General features: G+C 44.7%; 1 protein-coding gene across 3 annotated transcripts in view; it reads left to right on the forward strand.

Annotated features, from left to right (window-relative positions):
• The first annotated feature begins 2,360 nt into the window (after positions 1 to 2,360).
• Positions 2,361 to 19,460, forward strand: part of PPP2R2B (protein phosphatase 2 regulatory subunit Bbeta) — a 117,145-nt gene continuing 100,045 nt past the window's right edge. Inside the window, exons 1-2 of one of the 3 annotated variants that reach the window (XM_076349982.1) lie at positions 2,361 to 2,445; positions 2,593 to 2,670. In XM_076349982.1, coding sequence (XP_076206097.1) covers positions 2,436 to 2,445; positions 2,593 to 2,670 — 88 coding nt within the window. In that variant the 5' untranslated portion in view covers positions 2,361 to 2,435. Of the gene's footprint in view, positions 2,446 to 2,468; positions 2,499 to 2,592; positions 2,671 to 9,275; positions 9,546 to 19,460 lie in introns of those variants that run through there. The other 2 variants (XM_076349986.1, XM_076349984.1) reach the window with 2 other exon arrangements.

The following is a 19,460-nucleotide window of genomic DNA, read 5'->3' on the forward strand; positions in this document are numbered from 1 at the left end:
CTCGGTCAGGGCTTGGTGGCGGTACGCGGGTGGCAGGACAGGAGCAGGCCCCGCGGGTAGCGCCCCGTGAGGGCGGTGGCTTCAGCGGGAAGCCAGTCCCAGCGAAAAATGGAGTGTTTGGGGTTTTTTTTTCCCCAAAATCCCTCACTTGGAAATGTTGACGTTTTCCTGAAAAATTAAGCACGTGATCCCTCGTCTGGAGGGAAAGGCTGCCATGGCGCGTCCGGGCGCGGCAGCCCTGGTGCCGCATACGCCCGCCACCGCCGGCGAGGGCTGCTCGCCCGCAGCCGGGGCCGTCGGCTGGCTCGGGGCGAGGGCAGGAGCTCCGGGGCCGAGCGTCATTCTCGGTAACCACCCTTCAGCACGCAGACCTCCCACCCTTCCTCTCGCTGGAAGAGCCGCGGGGTCGTCACTTGCTGTGAATAGTCAGAAGCATTTTTACCAGTAGAAATCTATTAAAATAAGGCTTACTAAGCCCAAGCGGGACCATGTTAGATACTGCCTTTGCTTGTCATCTGAATTAAAACTGTGCCTGAAGAGTTTGTATTAGCAGCTGCTTCGTAGCACAGCCCAGTGAACTGACAGAAGGCTTACTGATCTCCCAGCCGCCCAGCCGTTCACCACAGCAAATACAATGTCAAAGGCGTCACTTTCCAGGGCTCTTGAGAAAGTTGAGAGTTACAAATAATTCCTCTAAAACCTCATTTTTGCCTTTCATGAAAAAAGACCCTGCTCTGATAACCAAGAAGCTTTTCTTAAACAAGAGCTGCGAACAACGCTGAACGGAGCTGGGCAAGCGGCCAGTAAGGAAACCCCCGCGGGGGGCGTCCTGCTGTCCGTCTGTCCCCCTGTCCGCATCTGCTCCTGTGAGCAGCCAAGGTACTGGAAAGCACAAAAATCCCTGTTTTCAGAAACTTGTTAGGTCTCATCAGACTCCCAGACTAGGAGGAAGAATTTTAAGTCACAAATCCTTTTTCCTTTGAGGAGTTCATCTGAGTGGAATTAGATAATAATACAGAAGAGCTGTGGGCATCATGATACTGCCCCTCTCAGCCACCATGTTGCCTATTTGCTTTTAAAATATTCTAGCTGAATTTATCAGACATTCAAGTTTATGCAATAATGTTAAGACCTGTTTTGTAGATGTCATTTTTTTCGCATCTTCCCGTCATATTTTGTAGCTGTTCTCATTGTTCAGACATCTCAAGTTACGAATCTCACTAAACTTAATATTCTTTCATAATCTTATCAAACTGTCTCATACCCTCAGATTCCAGATCTTTTCATACTCTTAGAACTCCAGTTTTCTCCTGTATTTGGCTTGAATCATCCAATAAAGCTCATTCTGGACTTTGTATCTATTATGTATTGAAGATTATTATATTAATTTTAATATATATGATATATATTGACCTGTATTAATATATGAAAACTTACCATGATATAAATAAAACCAGACAGAAATCTCACAAAGACATTTGGGTAGGCCATGAGATAGTCCAGTCAACTCGGTTATACCTCCAGCTATACATTATCTCCCAATCCCATATTTTCCTTTTCTTTTGCAGGGAAGTAACAAGTTTGAGTCTCCCATAGCACGACCCCGTGACTGAGTCCAGTATCACACTTGCTGACTGCGAAACACTCACATTTTCTGGGCCATGTTTCACCGGTGTGTAAAACGGGTAAGATGGTATTTCCAGTCCTCATGGCTCCATTGTGCTGCTTTCTTCATGTTTGGAGATTGCTTTGAGATAAAATGTGTGTTAGGATAAGAGGAAGCAAGTTGTCCTTTGAGGCAGTGGATTTTTTGTGCTACAGTGAAAACTGCATTACAGAAAGGGAAATTCTGCTGAGCTGTCAAGAAAATGAGGCGCAGCGGTAGATAAGATCCTAATTTTTCTGAGTGGCTTAATACAGAGTATTGCTACAGCAGAAAGCACAGCTGAGAGCTACAGCTTAATAATATGACTTATAATAGAAATGCCTGTAGTATTCTTTTAAAGCAACTGCAGTGTACTTCTGATTCCAGGCAAATTTTGATTATAATATTATGATGTGCTGTAAAGTGGCTTCATTCTGCTTGGGTTCATTGCCAAGCAGTTCACAACTACGCTGACCGCAAATTGGAAAAAAATTTGTTGTGGTAGTAAGAGTAGTTCTCTTCTTCTCTGTTTCACTCTCTCTTTAACAGTGCTGGAAATGATTGGGGGACATTAGTATTCTGATGAAGAGAGGCTGTGACAAAGACGGTGACTACAGGGCCTCCTGACTCTTCTGTGATGCTGCCAGTGATGTAGAGGGGACTGACTCCAATTGCACCGTTTTTGAAATAGCCCTACCATGGTACGGAGAGAACAAACAGACGGGCAATTCATAACGCGGGCATAATGTTTTCAGTTTTGCAGTGTTAGCTTTGCACTTTGTATGGAAGAATGATACCAGGTGAGCAAATATTTATCTTCATGCAGGGATTGCAGATATTTGTGTCCCAATTTGTATGTGCGTGCGTGTGTGTTCGTTTAAAAAAGGACAAGCTATATACAAGTGTGATTGTATCTTATCTTCTTTCTGCATGTGTTTCCCTGGCAGGATTTGGAAACCTCATGCAGGATGTGCTGTGGTGCTTTAGTCAAGTAAAAGGAACTATAGATATTGGGGTGACAGAAGGTAAGTTTATTTTTCCTTTAGTTGCTGTGATCAAAAAGAACTTGTCTGTCATGTACGTTTTGTCTAATCAGTGTGCAGGGGGGTTGTTCGCATGTTGTTGTTGGAAACCGCTGGCAAAGAGCTAAGTTGCACTCTTTTCGTTTCTGCCTTCATTATGTACTTACGCATTTGAAAGAGGCGAGTCTCTAAAATTAGCTATTGATCCAGAAAATTAATTTGAAGGCATTATGGCTTAATCATATCAATAGTCTTTGAAATAGATTTCCTTTTGGTTTTCTGCTGTTATTTACAGAATTTTTCAGGGAATTACAAGACAGCCTCTCCCACTGTAACATCCTTTACTGGAATCAGTTGGATTCTGTTTCTGGGTAACATAAGTATAACTTGGTGCTCATTCTTGTATCTGGAGTTAAAATAAATTGCAGTGCATACACTTCTACAGATATGTATCTATGTGGGAGGGATTGATGCAGGCAGTTGGGGGATTTAGGAGCACAAGACATCCCCTTTCACACTCAGTAGCTTTCAGGATGATTTGTGCTCATCAATCACTTGGGCACTTCTCTGCAAGCACATCTGTTCAGCATTTAGCCAACAGGTGGACTGCAAAAATGTGGACAATTGAAAAGAAATAAACGCATTCAATTTTCCTGACTTTAAAGCTGAATTTATTCATTCAGTTCTGTTCTTCCTATGATTGTTCTGGTTTAAACTTCTTACCAGGCATTTTCCTACATTTTCTTACTCTCATTTCACACTTCCATCTTCCTTTCTCTTATTGCATTGCCCATTAATCCATTAATTCCTTTCCCTTTCCATTTCACATTTTATGCCCTATAAGTTCTTTATCCCTCAAGGATAACTGAAACCTTTATCACATCCCTCTTCTCTTAACCCTCCCAGTGTAGGCAATGGCTTTGTGCCGTAGGTAGGCCAAACAGTGATGAAATCCTGTCTTCCCGTGTGCAGAGCAGGTTGGTTTGTGTTACTACAGTGACCTTTTACATTTGCATGTAAATTTCTGTCATGTTTTGTTTGGAGCACCAGAGGACATGAGCTGTGTTCTCTGGGATCACAGAGCAGATTGACCACGCGATGGACGGGCCGATACCTGGAATATAGCATGTGAGGGTGCTGCCCATCAAGACTTAGTTGCACTGGCAGAACTGTGCCAATGTTTTCTGCCTGAAACCAGAGTGTAGACACTACTAGTAGCATTTCATCCCTCCAACTGAATAGTTTTGGACACGAGAATAATGCTGGGGAAAGAGCTTGCTAACAAGGGCAGCAATGCCTGGGAAAGTGTTGCTAAAAGTACAACTGCTCACAGCTCCTTATGTGGATATTAAGATAATAAATGCAGGAACTGAGTTGGCCTATTAGATATATTTCTTCTGTTCTGTTGTATCTCCTGAAGTGTGATGCTTTCTTTAAAAGCACAGTCTCGTAAGACTGAGAAGAGGACTGAGTCAGCCGGAGCCTCTGACAGCACAGCTCTGACTTCTCCTGGTGGGAATGCGATTCGCCTTAGAGCACCGTCATCTGTTTTGCTTCAGTGCAGTTCTCTGTTACGCTGCTTTTGCAGAAGAGGGTTTCATTCAGTCTGTAACCTCTAGAGAATACAGTGGGGCACAAAACTCAGGAGAATATTTAACAATTTGTTAAATCTCTAGGGGAAAAAAAGTGCCATTGCGGTTAAAGCCACAACATTATTTACTGAGGTTGTTTCTTCAAAAATGTTTACAAGTGGTTTAAGCTTTTATGGTAGAATCTGAAAATCGTTTTAAATGGTCTAGAGTACTCGTTTGGTAGTTCAGGATTAATAAAATGGTAGGTTGCCTCGTCTTACTCACTATCCTTTTCTTAATGTAACCAGTTATCAACTCAAGGCTATAAGCTTTTTTTTTTTTTTTTTTTTTTACATTTGAGACTCAATGCTGAAGGAATCCAGAGGCATGATGACAGGAAGGGACCCCTGCAACTTTTTCTTGGGGTAACCTGGACTCACAGAACGGTAAAGGCTGATAGATAATACTTTAAAGGCTATATTCAGTGAAACCAATAACAAAAAGGTGATCACGTTGGTCCTGTTGAATCTGAATCAACTGGTACAAATGGCCTCACCATGACTGAGCAGAAAGCTTGGGAGAGTATTTTAGGTACAGGATTGGGCTTTTGGTTGTTATGCTGGTTTTGTGTTTGTATGTGAATATGTATGTGTGTGGATACGGATGTACATGAATTACATGTCATAAATGTGTTTATACCACAGAGGCCTCACCTTCATCAGAAGTTTATCCGTAACTTGTTACTTTTATGCTAGTCTTTGTGGCACATTTTTGACCTTCAGAACTCTTGGTAACATCCAAGCATCCTGAATTTACAAAATGTAATTTCAGTAGTTATTGGTATGCATGCAGGTGTGTATGGTCAGGTGAAAGGAGATGTTACTATTACATTTACAATGTTCTGTATCTTTAAATGTAGAAAAGCCTGCCTCCTTCAGCAGGATGGATTGTCATTCTGGCTTTCAAATGATACTTAAAATGTTGCCGAGAATAATTCGGTATTAATTCTCTGTTAATATGCTTGCTCTTTTCCATGCACATGTACAGCCGCACGAACAAAGATACACACAAACTTTCTCATTTTGTTCTTTCCTTGTTCATTATTTTCCTTAACTTGGAATATGGTATCGTAGTGTGTAGTACTTGTGCTGGTGAAACCAGTGGTGTAATGGATACTTTAACTCTAACACAGCTGTGCGAATGAATGAGCTCTCTTATGCATAGATGGGAGGCCTGGGACATCTTTCAGCTGCTCAAGCAAACACTGATTTCAATGTTAAATATGAAGTAAATGATGTTGCTGATTGCCATTGTGGTGCCACAGTGCTTTGAACTATATTTCATTACTAACATGAAACAAGTTTTAGAGATCTTGCCTTATCTTGATATATTGATAATTAGCAGTCTAGTGTCAAAACCAGATTTGTGCAAATTTAAGAGGTGGAATTTCCTCTAGTCCTCTTGAGCCTCAAGATTGACAGTGTAGAACTACCATGGCCAGGGGAAGCTGCCTCAGCGCTTGCTGAAGGGCACGTCGCAAGGGAGAGTCACACAGTGGCTGCAGACGTTAGGAGGGCAAGGGCAGCCTTAGGAGGTTTGGGGCTGCTGTGCGTGTGGGCTGTGTGCTTCAGACTAGGAATCCAGGCATGCAGCGTTTAAATCTTGGTCATATTAAATTAGTCAGGTGTAAAGCCTACCTATAATAAAGTTATCAAATGGAGGAATATCACATAAATAGTAATGGCTAAATTAAAATGGTCCTAATGAAGTCAGATATTCTGCCCAGTGTCTGGAATATTTTGCAATAGGAATGTCACCAGATCCTAGCAAACTCCATGACCAACAGCCATTTCCAACAAGTCTGAGATTTTTATTATGTCTGCTTGCACACGCCTGTGTTTGCCGTATCATCCAAATGTGTAACCAGTAACTCCAAATCAAAGATTTCAGTGTTGAATGATGGCCTGCAGGCTCACCAAGCTGGCTCAGAGCCTGGTTTGTGTTCTTACATGTTGGTTTCCTTTTTGTGTTGCTTGCTAATTAAGCTCAAATATATATCCCGATTTTTGCATGTAAAGTGAAACTCAGTTTGTTAATGGAACATAAAAAATGAGTATAAATATTTAAATAGATCCAAGCCACAATAAAGATAATTTGGTAGGGATTTTTTGTACGTGATTTTAATGAGGTAGAATTAATCTGTTTCTTAGGGAATGTTCATGTCTATTTTTAAGTGGAAAAAATATTTTTTCTGTCACGTACAATGGAATCTATTACATCCATACACATGGTGGAAGAGAGGCACAGTATTTACAGATTTCAGTCCTACAAGTAGGTCTCAGATACGGCTTCTCTTTCAAGCTGACTCCGAGTTCCTGGGTAAACCTGAAGCAAGTCGCTGCACAGCTCTGTGTGGATAATACTTGTTCCAGAGGCTCACGTAACCTCTAACTCTCTGTGATCTATATCTGCATCCATAAGGAGGTGATACAGACAGACACAGAAACTACAGGGATGCCATATAAGTAGTTAAAAAGGCATAAAGGGTTTAGCAGGAAATACAGTCCTCCTCCTGAAGCCGTAGTGATGATCTTGTAAGCAGAACAGGGGCAAATCTCTTTCTGGGCTCTTAAGCATGGGACCAAAGAGACCTGAGGCTGGACAGCTGAGAGACTTGAACTGGTCTTGGAGCAGTCAGTTTTCCTCTCCCTTCCTGGAACAGCAGGCAGGTCAACACCTCACAGTTCAGTTCATCTGTTCAGCTCCAGTGGTGGAACAAACTTCCAGCTCTCTGCTACCAGAGTTACACAAGCCCAGTGCTGTGATCGTGAGGATCTGGGTTGCAGCGGGATGTCATTTGGTGTGGAAATCCACACTGGAGAATGAGCAGGTTGGTCTGTGCGCAGTGGATGACCATGCCCGTGATACGGCAGCATGGCTCTGAAGATGCCACCCTCAGGTAGCACAGCGTGTGCTACCCTCTTCTCACGATACACACCTGCACATGCAGAGCATAAGCTGCGTGCTGAGAAAGGAAAGGTCGTAACTAGAATAGTAATACACTCTTTTTTCCTTTGTAGAAGGCAAATGGTTTCTCCAGAGCTGTTCTCAGCTGGCCTAACTTAGGGGTGGCCCTAGCCTTCTCTAAAGGCATCCCGGCTCAGAATGTTAGTTCAACTAGCTGCTTGGAAAGTCACATTCTTTTCCAGGTTTTGTTGTACACTCTTATGACAGTGGTAACTGAGCCGCTGTAAGCATTAGAAAGATGTAATTGCAGTTTTCACGTCTGTGATGTGGTTTAATTATGCATGCTGCACCTAACTTTCCTCTGTAATTTCAACTGGAGATGACATTCATCACTTTCTCAAGTAAACCTGAATGTAGTTTCTGGGTGCAGTTAAACAGCAGTATTTGCTTCAGAGACAGTCGTTTACACTTCCAGGCTAGTACATGAAATAATCTCATTGTGTGAGTCATACGTGAACACATAAAGTGACTCTCCATGAAGAGTGCTTTATAAAATACTGCCTCTCTGTTTCATATCTTGCTTCCTGGGATGGACTTGAGATATGCAATAGTACTCAATCTTCAGCCTTCACTTCTGTGTGATGCAATCAGAGTGAGCCGTCATCTCTAAGCAGGAAGGCTTTGCATTGCTTGCAGTCCAGACCTGGATTTTTTTTTCCACATCCAGAGAGGGTATTTTGAATAAAGAGAAAGATACTAAACTGAAATGAAAAGCTTCTCTCTTCACTGGCACAGGTGCTTTGCATCTCTTTGGTATAAATGCAGTCGTGCTGTCATCTGCCAATGACAGCAAAATTAAAAAGACTGCAGCCAGATGATGAAACCGAACAGCAAAATGACCCAGTGCTCCACACGAGGCAACAACAGCAGGCGAGAATGGTGAGTGGTTTGGTCCTAAAGCAAAAACTTGTCTGGGGAGTAATTAAACAGCAGAAAAACAGGAGGGGTGAGCATCAGCAGCTTATCACATTATTTCCTTCCAACCTGCCCTCTTGATACTGTGATATTTTCCATTACGTGCACCTGAGCAGGCCGTGGCAGAGCGAGTTTGGAGTGCACTTAGCTGTGAGAGATTTCTGCCTTAAAGAGTGGGTTGCAACTGAAAAAGCGTCAGAAATACTGATCTAGATCTGTTCCACTTGTTAAATGCTGCAGGTTCAACTGGGTATTGGAGAGTCTGAATTAAGAGCACTGCCTCAGAAGAATCCATAATATAGCAAAATGTGTTTTCATTCTGTGGTTTAATTTGCATTCCGTGGTTTGTATGTGCCTTTCTGGTGTCTTTTGGTTACCCCCTGGTCTCAAAATGCTTTCTGAATGCATGAGGGCCGAGGGAGCGGAGCTGCGCAGCCGCTCGGGCTGCTCTGACCCACAGGGGCAACACCGCTCGCTCATCAGTAACTGCAGCGGTACCCTGGGAGTCTCTCGGTGCAGAAATTGTGAGGCTGTGCTTTGGTTTCGCGCTGGGAGAGCAACAGAGTTTGAAAACACGAACCGCCTCAAGCCCTTACTGTTCTAACCCGGCGACGCGTCCCTGCCGCACGGCCGCTGCCGGCTCTCCGGGCAGGGGCAGCGCCCTCGGCCGCGGCCGCTCCCGCGCCGCCGGGCGCACTGCGCCGGCAGCGGACCCGCCGGCGCTCCTGACGGCGGGGGGAGTCGGCGCTGACAAACCGCTGCGAAGCACCGCGGCTGCCGCGGAGCGGAGCGGGCCGGGGCACCGCAGAGCCGCCCGCCCGTCCTCCCTGCCGGCGGCGGGGCTGCTTGCCCGGCTGCCTGCCCGTCCGCGCTCGGGCCGCTGCGGGGCGGTGGGTCGGCGCCTCCCTGCGAGGACGGGCGGCCGAGGCGCGGTGCTCCGGGGGTGTGTTCGCAGGCAGGACGGGCTTAGTCAGCAGTCCCGGCCGCGCCTCAGCCGATGCAGCGGCGGTGCCGGGCGGACCGGAGCGCTCCGCTCCGCTCTGCCGCCGGGGCCGGGGCCGCCGGGCCGGCAGCATGGGGGCCGGCCGGCCGGCTCTCCCAGCCAGGCAGCCCCAGCAGCGAGCCCCCGCCGCCTCTGCCATGTAGGCTGCCTGGGCAACCCTCATGGACTGAGGAGGGGTTGCGTTATTTTCTTCTTTATTTTTTTTAGTGGTTTTTTTAGCTTTGTATGGTTTTATTTCCCTTTTTTCTTGGGTTTTGTTTTTTTTTAATTACGGGTTTGGAAGATGAAATGCTTCTCGCGCTATCTGCCTTACATCTTCAGACCGCCGAGCGCCATCCTCTCCTCCAGCTGCCACGCGGAAGGTACGCGCCGCGGGCGGGGGGCGGGGGGAGCCCCTCGGAGCCGGAGCCCGCTTCTCCGGGCGCGGAGCGGGGGAAGCGGCTGTTTCGAGGCTGTTGTTTGTCACGGGAGGAGGCCGAGAAGGCAGAAAAAAGGCTCGGGGGGCGTCTGAAGGCTTAGCAGAAAATGACTTTGTTTATTCCTGTCAGTGCTCCTTGATTTACTGATAGCTTTGCGCTAATTGTGCCAATGAGCAAGCAGCAGGACCGGCTTAAGGAAGACTTTATAGTTACGGTGCTGCACGTTTTTCAGGTTTATGTCGTTTGTAAATGTGTCCTTTAAGTCATCTGTATATTGGCAAGAAAATGAAAAAATCCTATCTAGCACTGCCTGTGTTTGGTTACCTGTGCCCTTTCCCTCATTCAGTAAAGCCTGTTTTCAGGTCTCAGCAAAACAGCTCTGCAGCTATTTGGGATAAACGAAATGTTCTCAGCAGTGTTTGAACTTTGTATTTTCTGGGTAGCAATGCAAAGTATCGGGTCTGTGTTCACTGAGACTTCAGTGGGACTTCTCCCATAGGGAGTGCTTGTTCATGCTGATTTATAACCCCCTGTGATATGACTGCGTGTGCGTTTGCTGTGTGTGAACTATTGGACAGTTTTGTGAATCATCTGCAGTCATCCAGACAGCTCCGAGGGATCAAAATTTCACCCCACTGCTACTCCCCTATGTGGAACCACAGTGATTTTGCTCATGAGCCCTAACCAGAGTTAGCTAATGAGGAAAAACACCCTTCCTGTCACCCAGCCTTCTACAGACTCATTCATCCAATTTGAGTCTGTGTGCATAGTCTGAATTACCAACCTTATCTGCGAGCAATGGGAAAATCCAGACAAACACTGTAGGGATGTATGCTTATGGCTGTTTTTGAGACGATTGGCTTCAGTCTCTGCCCACTGTGTGTATCTAGCGAAAAAGAAACACTGTGGGGAGCACCTTGCCATGGCTCCCGATGCCTTCACCAAGAATGTCGTAAGGCTGAAGATACAGAGTGGAAGGGTCAAGCAGGAAGGACTGGGCAGTAGATGATGACACTCCAGGCTAAATTATTATATCTACTTAGGTTGCTGTATTTTAGTCCAAGCAGACAGTATGGACTTTTTAAAATTTATTTATTTTCTCTGAAGTTCTAAGCAGATAAAATTATCCCAATAGATAACTCAGACTAACTCCGGAGTTCTTTCTTTGAAAATTTCTGTGAAGATTTCTTTTGTTTTCATGTTGACTTTGTCCAAAGGCACAGACCCGTAAGATATTCTGAATAAGTAACTTTTGGGTTGTTCTACTGGAATAAATAATTCAATGAAGAAGCAGACCTCGCTGTTTTAGGGGAGGCCATAGAGACTACTGAGAGACAAAAAAATGAATTAAAAAAAGAATACCACACTGGTGTGCTATCTATTCTTCTCCATTGCAAACAATATACAAAGAATGAAGCTTGTACAGAACTGTTTCTCAGACCAATTATCAGATGTGTATAACTAACTTGGGGTGAAACTGAGGTCTGGAGGGTTTAAATGACTGTGTTACAGGCTAAATCACTAGCAGAACTGAGAAGAGAACCCTGGTAAGAGCCTGAATCCTGCCTCAGTCCTCTCGGAGTGGCTAAAAAGGCCAATGTAGCATACAAGAACCCTCAATATACGATGTGCAGCAGGAGTAGGATCTAGTGCTCGTACCTCCATGTTTTGAAGTGATGAAGTTGCGATTTGGTATCTCTGGTTCACTTTTGGTGGAGTGCAGACTCACAAATGGACAGAACTGTTCACAGGGTGAAGCTGCGATGCCTCAAGGACCAGATTCAGTCAGTTGCTGCCCTGGTCAGTCTTTCAGCCAGGCTTTACTCTGCAGACAGACAGAAGGCACAGGATGGCGGAGCCTGTCAAAGAGAAAAGGCTCCTCTCCTCCCCCAGCCTGGCAGAGGTGTCCCTCTTAATCAGAGGAGAAACTTCTTCGTGCCCCTGCACCACCCTCTGTGCTCACCCCTTCCTGGCAAAGGTGTTCCGCCGAAGATGCTTCTGATCCTGGCTCCGTCCAGACCGAGACCTGAAATCCCTATGTATTCTCTATTACCTCACTGTAAGAATTCTCTTCTCCGTTCATCTCAAATTCCCAGAGTTGTAAATGAGAGATCTAGGTCAGCAAAGAGCCTGGAACAGAGAATAAAGACTGTGCACCAAGCTTAATAAACCTGAAATTCAAGTACGCTTGTTTATCCTCTTCTGGCACTGCCTATGAAATGGTTTTAGAAAGTTGCAGCTGAGCTTTCATTTAGTTCCTCACAGACTGGTTTGCTGTTCAGCTCTGCTTTGCTGTGAAGTCACGGTCCTTGACTGGCAGTGCTCACAGAAATGATCTAGCGTCGTTATCATTACTGTGGAGGTGCGGGATTATGGTAATGAACGGGAAGGAGAGGGTGCATCTGGAGGAAGCTGGTGCAAGTGAAGTGCCTTAAGTGGTGGATGTGGTGTGGCTGAGCAAGTGACATGCTGGCTTCTCTTGTGTGACCTGTTGTTGCCATCACACTCCTGATGCTCGTTGTCGTCCAGAAACGCCAGTCCTCCGCGTACCAAGGCGTGTGGCTTAGGATGCAGTATAGTATAGCACGTGTGTTTTGAGTTCTTTTGAAAATATTGACTACTTGGGCCTTAATAGCACAGCTCAGTGATGCACTCAGACATGGGGTTAGTGTCGCACGTTTGAATTCAGTCCCACTCAGCAGCACGCAGGAACACACACTTGTGTCCCATTGACCTTAAAGATATGCCTGTAGCTTGGCTGAATAATAGCAGTTTGACAGAGTTTGAGCCCACAATACTATCTTTTGGACCCTGATTGCTACTCCTGAACTGTATTTGAATGAGGAATATTGCTGTAGAAAAGCATTTCTTGATCTATTACTTAAGATGCAAAACATGTATTTGGCTCTGCCTTGTTCTTGCAGTGGTGTGTGCAACTGAAAATTGATCCAAATACATCTTTTGATGTGGAATGTGCACTGTGGGCTTTCTATCATTTATTATTTGCTGAAAAAGGGATAAATGACAGAGGGACTGGTGCCTTAACAGAAGTATGTATGTGTTAGTATCAGGTTTGCTGAGAACTGTGGATAGGCTGCAGCAACTGGCAGACTTGGGATGTACATTTACAAAATAAAACACTTCAGAATGAATACATACATACTGATCAAAATAACTGCCTGTTTTTTTAAATACAAATTTTTTATTTCTGCAACATGTTCAAATCAAGGATATCAAAGATCATTTAAATCCTTAGCTAAGTAACCTTCAGAAAAAAAGTCTTTGAATTAAGAAAACAATATCCTTTCCTGCAGACGAGGAAGCAAGCACAAAGATGGGAAGTGAGTTCTCTGAGGTCATACAATTGCCAAACTTTGAGTCATGCGTATGTTTTTCTTCCAGAATTTAAACAGAAATGTATTTTTGTGCACTTTTCTGAGCAGGGTTTGAAATGTTGGCTGTTCTGCAGAAGTATTAATTCTTTTGGATACTTTAACTGATGTTTAGACATGTAATAGTTGTTTCCTATCCTTAAAATCTGTTATTGTGCTTAGGAGATCTTTAACTGCATGATTAATTTGACAGGCCAACAACTTGAATAAATTTTCAGTAACTTCCAAGTTTTTCCAAATTTGGTTGACATTGAGTTAGGCTGAAGGTCTTGAATCACTTTGTATTTCGCGCTGATAAGTGTAGCCATTCGTCGCTGAAGTTGTGGGATCTCTGTGCAATAGGATGTTAGTTTGGTGCAGATACAAAACAGCGAACAATACAAATGCATCTGCTTTCAGTTCACTCACTAACATTGCAATTGATAGGGATTATTTTAATATTAATCTTTATTTAATATTAAATACTTTATCCAATATCTGAATTTACTGCTAAGGTCTAGATACAATTTTTTAATTGTAACAGAAAAATAATGATGCACATTTGATACTGCAATGCTAAAAATGTGGACAATACAATGAAAAGACATTTAGGAGGTGTATGTCAAAGAAGCACTGCTACTTCCAAGCTAGATTCAAAGCAAATATACACTATAGGTTTTGTATTATTTTGTTAACTCTAATCACCATAACAATGTAATAAGAAACTTTAGCACTTCTTTTATACTTCCCATGTACTTTTGTGAAGGACCAAAAGAAAGTGTCCACTGAGCGTAAGTCACGTTAGGCCAAAGGTTTGGAGTTCAGTCTTTGCTGTGAGCAGGCTCAAGCAGTACTGATAAAAGCAATAAACTCGCTGTTTGTTCTGCACCAACAAGTCTCGGTATCTCTTGCTTTGAAGAGTCCACCAGCAGCTTGGTATTACTCTGCAGCTCATTCCTGCACATTCTTTATTTGTGCAAATAATTTAGAATGACTAGATCAGTAGCTTACAGAAAGTTATGGCGATAGTGCATTACGAGCAGTAGTAGGCCAAGCACAAGGTTTGTAATCATTGGTGTGGAATTCTGATGCTGGTGGGTTTTCTTTCTCATGGGGGAAAAAACAGCTTCACACTGTACTGTGGGTAGATTTCTGTTTGCTTGGGAAATAGAAAACACAGAAATAAAAGAAGACTTCCTACATCCAACGTACCCAAAACTGAGACAATGCACAACAGGTACACTAGGTTTGTGTGTGTGATGCAAACGGGGAGGAGCTGCTGCTGGTAACGAAGGGCTTTGAAACCCTGCCATGCTTCATCCTAGCTGCTGTCAGATGCAGATGTGAAAGGAGCAATACTGCTCAAATGTGACTCATGTTGGAGAACAACAAATGGTGGGGGGGAGCACGGGAAGGTCTTGAATCGCAGCTGCAGAAATGAAAAACAACGGGCTGGCTGTACAATTACCACAGGCCATGATCTGGGTCTGAGTCTTGTTAACATCTCAACTGTCTTTATTATGTTATCGTCGTGGCTGCACTCGTTGCCCTCCTGGCTGTGCATCTGGCGCTTCTACCGGGAACCTTGGCTTTCCTGGGAGATGGTGGTGTTGATATTTCACCTATTCTGATCTGTGCTCAGTGGGACTGCTGGCACAGCAGTCTGGGATTTCACACATTCCTCCAAAATCAAAGTATTCGGTCAAGGCTGGAAGGAAACGTGGGTAGATTTCTTAGCGGCATTTTGGAAGGAATCAAAAACATAGCATTGAAAAGTCCCTTGAGAGTCATCTCATGGGGTTAACTGTACGTATTGGTAGTATTGACATAGTACAGGGATTCTTATAAAAGATCTTCATCCATGCCAGATTTGGTCTGGAATCTTACTCCCATCCAGCTGGTCTCTAGGCTCTTCTAATTTAGCAATAAATGAATTAATAAATTAACGTGAGATTTTTGAATGGGAGGAGATATACAGGAGAAAACCATCGTGCCGTATTGCTTCTCTCAAGATTGAAGTGATTGTAAGTGATAATTATTACAGTTAGCATGGAAACATACAGTCAGAGAAGTGATGAGTGGCTGGAGGGCTGGTAGGAGCTAGGGAGGTCTCATATCACCTTTCTGTTTGCAGCAGGCTCTAATAAAGCAGATACTTAACAGGTTCTTGTCAAATACGTCTCAATCCTCAAAGGGTGCCAGATTGCTGTCTTTGCTGATAATCAGTTCTAGTGCTGAGCTGTCTTCATGGTTTGTGTTCATTTATCTCTAACAAAACTATCTGCAAGTTAAAATGATTCTCAGTCTCTACTACGTAGCCTATGGGAGAATTGCTCAGCATTGGCTTTATCATGATGTTGTATCTAGTCTCGTTCAGTTAAATTCCCTGTCTGAGCCTGTCCTTAAAAATGAAGCTTTCTGAACCTCTTGTTACTCTTGTTGGGCCCTTTTATTTTCCTTTATAGGAAAATAAAGTGGGATAGCCAGGAAGGGAACTGGTACTGTAACTAAGAAAATCATCCATCCTTAGTAGAGAATGCGTTTTGTGTATTTACTGTATGGCAGCCTGCTGATCTGCTGGTGTCTGTATGACCTTTGGGCCAATGGTGCTGTTAACTTAAATTCGGTTTGTGCTCTTTAGTGCATCTGTGTCTTCCACTGCAATGAGTTTTCTACGCACAGTAGAGAAATTCTGGCTGAAGTCGTGAGTTTCTGTATTGCTGAAGATAGTCGGTCATGGCTGTGTCAGGTAACACCCTAGACCGTGAACAATGAAGGTTTGTTAAGGGTTAAGCTGTCAGCCTTCCTCACCTCCACCCTGCTGAAAACTTTATTTGAAAGCCAAGCTGTTGTTGTTTTCCCTACTTTCTTTTCCTCTGGGGAGACTCTTCAATCCTCAGTACGCCTTTTAGTGTTAACATGTAGGGTAAGATTAATTAAAAAGCATGCCCAGGGCAAGGAATTCTCACTGATGTGGCTGGGTTGGCTCCCTGGGTACGTACATCTGCTGCAGTTGCAGGCAGTCAGTGGAGCCAGTCCAGGTTTCGCGGTGGGAGCAGAGCTGAGCCCGGTGGTGCCCGCACAGGCTGGGCTCCCGGGGTCACACTCGGGGCTCCCAAAAGGGCTGGGCAGGTGGGAGCTGTGCAGCCTTCGTGCTGAGCCAGTGTGCTGGGACCCTCCTGCATCGCCAGCAGAGCTGCTGGCAGGGAGGCAGGCTGCCTGCCTTCGAAGGGCCGCCATGGGTGCTCTACGTGTTGTGCTGTCAGCGCTGCTAACCGGCGGCAGCTGCCCCGGTAACACTGCTCATGCCTTCCCTGCTTTAGCCTGCTGGCCTGGCCTGGGCCGACAGCTGTTTGTCCTTCTGAACAGCTACCCTGGGGAGCTGTGCTGAACGCAGAGCAGCCGTATTGCTGAGCAGAGGAAAAGAAAGGAAAAGCCAGTTTAATAAACAGATTTTAAAAAATCAATGGGGTAAATATTACGTATTTGAAAATGAATGTTTCTTTCAAGGCCTCTGAAGAATGGCTGGCACCCGTGCCTGGGGGGGCTCTGCCTGAGCTGCAGCTGCAGCAGAGGCACAGGGCAGTGACTGTCTGCGGCGAGGGTGGGCACCAGCCTGCCGTGCAGCCCCGCTCCACCCTGCCACCGGGTACAGAAAGCCCTTGTCCCCGATCCCCGTCATACCCCGAGAGAGGGCAGAGCCTGCCGGAGTTACCCTGAGGGGACGCCAGGATGACCCATGGCTGTCAGCCCAGTCCCAGTGTGGTGCCTGCTGCTGCTGCTGTGCCAGACGTGAATCTGCGGGGAGCTCGGTCAGCAGCAGCGAGCTCTCCTCCCACCAGCAGTTTAGGTCTGTCCTGCAGGGAGTTTAAACAGAAAGTGTGTCTACATTTGATCTTCAGATATTATGTGTACTTCCAAATTACAGACTGCGCATGCAGAGAGCAAGGGAGGGCACAGACTAATTCTGATCTCTGCTGCTTGATAAGTCGCAGCAACTCCATGGTCTTCTGTTAAGTAGCTCCTGTGTCTCCCTGACCCTGGGGCATCTCAGAATTGGCTTCATTGCCTCTGTGGGTAGTGGGAGTCATGCAAAAAGCACAACTGCCCGTTACGAGCCTGTTGCTGCATACATTAGCACTGTGATGCTGCTCGAGCCTGCCGGACTTGCCTGGAGGACGTGGCAAGTCCTCGCGTGTCCTTGTAAACCTCCTTGTACTCAGGTGTGTGGGGGCTCTGCTCCTCATTCAAGTTTGTACAAACCTATGCAAATACATTTTACAAAGGTGGATCCTGTGCTCTCTATTCGGTATCAGTATTTTGACAAAGGCTAAGCTACAAAAGGTCATACAGCATCAGCTTTGCTATATGAGGCCTGGAGCTAACTTGGTTCATTTAATATGATTACTCTAAGGAAGTTAATCTATTGCTTTAGGAGTACCTTTACCTTTAGTTTATTGATACCAAGTGTTCAGACTGTCCAGTGCCTGATTTATAAATATCTGAATGGTAAGGTAAGCAACAAGCACCACTCAGGTAATGGGTGCTGTTAGTGAAACTGACTTTTAGCTCAAAATTAAATACTGTTTTAGTGAAAAAATACACTAAATAATAAAACCTATCTTTAAGCAGACTGATTATTTCCTGAATAGCTTGATACTCACAAGATTCGGGGTCCTTGAAAGACCGAAATGTGACTTTCCTTTAAAATAAAGGATTTTGAAGTTACAGTAATTCCCAGAGTATTTGTATGAATAGTTTCCTGGCTCAGAAAGGCTACCAAAGAGCGGAGCAATTCCTGTGTTTAAGTAGCCCTGAGGTAACTATCTTTTTGTTTTCTCTGAAGCCTTTTACAGTTTTCTGTTTTTCTGCATTTCTCAGTTTGTGCCCAGGCTTTGCACTAGCAGTTTTGGAGGTTCCAGCAGAGGTGACGTGAAGGACGGGATGTTTAATCACTTATGTCTGAGGCGATCTTAAAGCTTAGCTCAAAGGTGCCCTTAAGCTAGAGGGCTAGCTTTTTATGGGTCTTTAACATGCTCAGCCAGAGACACCTTAAAACTAAGCTCTTTAGTTTTTAGCTCTTTAGTGCACCTTAGGGGCACTTCTAGGCTAAGCTTTTAGCCTTTGGAATATTTTTGAGTGATGGATGTAAAAAATAAAAATAATTATTTCCTCATATGCTCCAGACAGCAGATTCCTCTATGGGTGACCACAGAAAGTATGTTCAGGTTTTACCTCTTATTGTATTTAGATCAGGCCAATTAACAAAGTGAAGAAAAGTCTGCTTGGGAACTGTTTAAAATGTCTCTTAAAGCTCCTGATCCCAGATGTTAAACTGTCAGTGGAATGGAGCAGCCGCAGGCATCAGCTGGCTGGTGGCTAACTCGCTCCTCTGGCTGCACTTGGTCTCTGCATGACGCTTTGCAGAGCAAACCCTGGTCAGGATGCTGGAGAGCTCTCAGGACAGCAGGACCCCACAGCCAAAATCCTTGGCCTGGAGTGAACCTAAATTAGCCAGTTTTCTGTTCGTTCTTTTTTGAAGACTTTAACTTTGTTATTATGATGACCCTTACCTTCAGCCTGTCAGTTTTGTCCCCACTGTGTTGACCACAAGTGGGTTTATTTTTCTGGTGAGTCATTCCTATGGCTTCAACCCAAGTTAATCAGGCACCAGCAGTTGGGCGCTTCACTGAAGTCCCGAATTACCCTGGAGTAAAACCCACATAAATTAAATTTGAAGCAGCGTTAAAACTACAGAATGGTATGTGCATTAGAGGTACAGTAAGATTGTGTAAGTATGCAAATACGGTTTGGTGTAACTAATAGTCTATAATTACATGAAGAGAGGCCATTAGTTTAAGGCTGATGGAGGAGAACACCGAGTTAAGGTTGAGCTTTCTACAATAATTGCATTTCCTGATTTAGCTGTTCTTTAATTTCTCAGTCTGAATGCCATATCGACCCTTGCTTTTTAGTGAAGAACATCAGACTTGCTCTAATCTCAGTTCTTACATTTATCAGAACTTGCACCATGTGCAGGAATCCAACCGCCTGGTCTGTTCTTTCCATAACAGTAAATGAGGTTAGTTTTGTGCAGCCATGAAGAAATGGATTGTTGCTAGGGGGAAAAGAGGCAAATTCCCTATCCGAAATACTAGGCATAATGTCAAAATGAAGCATGGTATGTGAAAACTCTTTCTCCTGCCAGTGAGCTTAAGGCCTTGTTTCTGCTACATCCATTTCTCTTCATTCCTGTTTTACGTGGAGGAGGTAAATCACACAGCACTGCCCAGCTCCTCCCGCGGTGCCAGGCGTGAGGTGGGAGATGTGCTGCAGCTGGAGAGAAGGGAGAGTCGCAGGCACATCTCTGGACTTCTTTAATACGAGAAATTATAAACCTTGTCCTGACTGGGTATGATGGGGGAGCTCCGATAGCAGGCGTGCTGCTCATGAAATGGCAAGATGCCCAGCTCTACAGCTGCCAGAC

Source organism: Aptenodytes patagonicus, chromosome 12 (assembly GCF_965638725.1).
Source record: "Aptenodytes patagonicus chromosome 12, bAptPat1.pri.cur, whole genome shotgun sequence".
NCBI classification, from domain to species: Eukaryota; Metazoa; Chordata; class Aves; order Sphenisciformes; family Spheniscidae; genus Aptenodytes; species Aptenodytes patagonicus.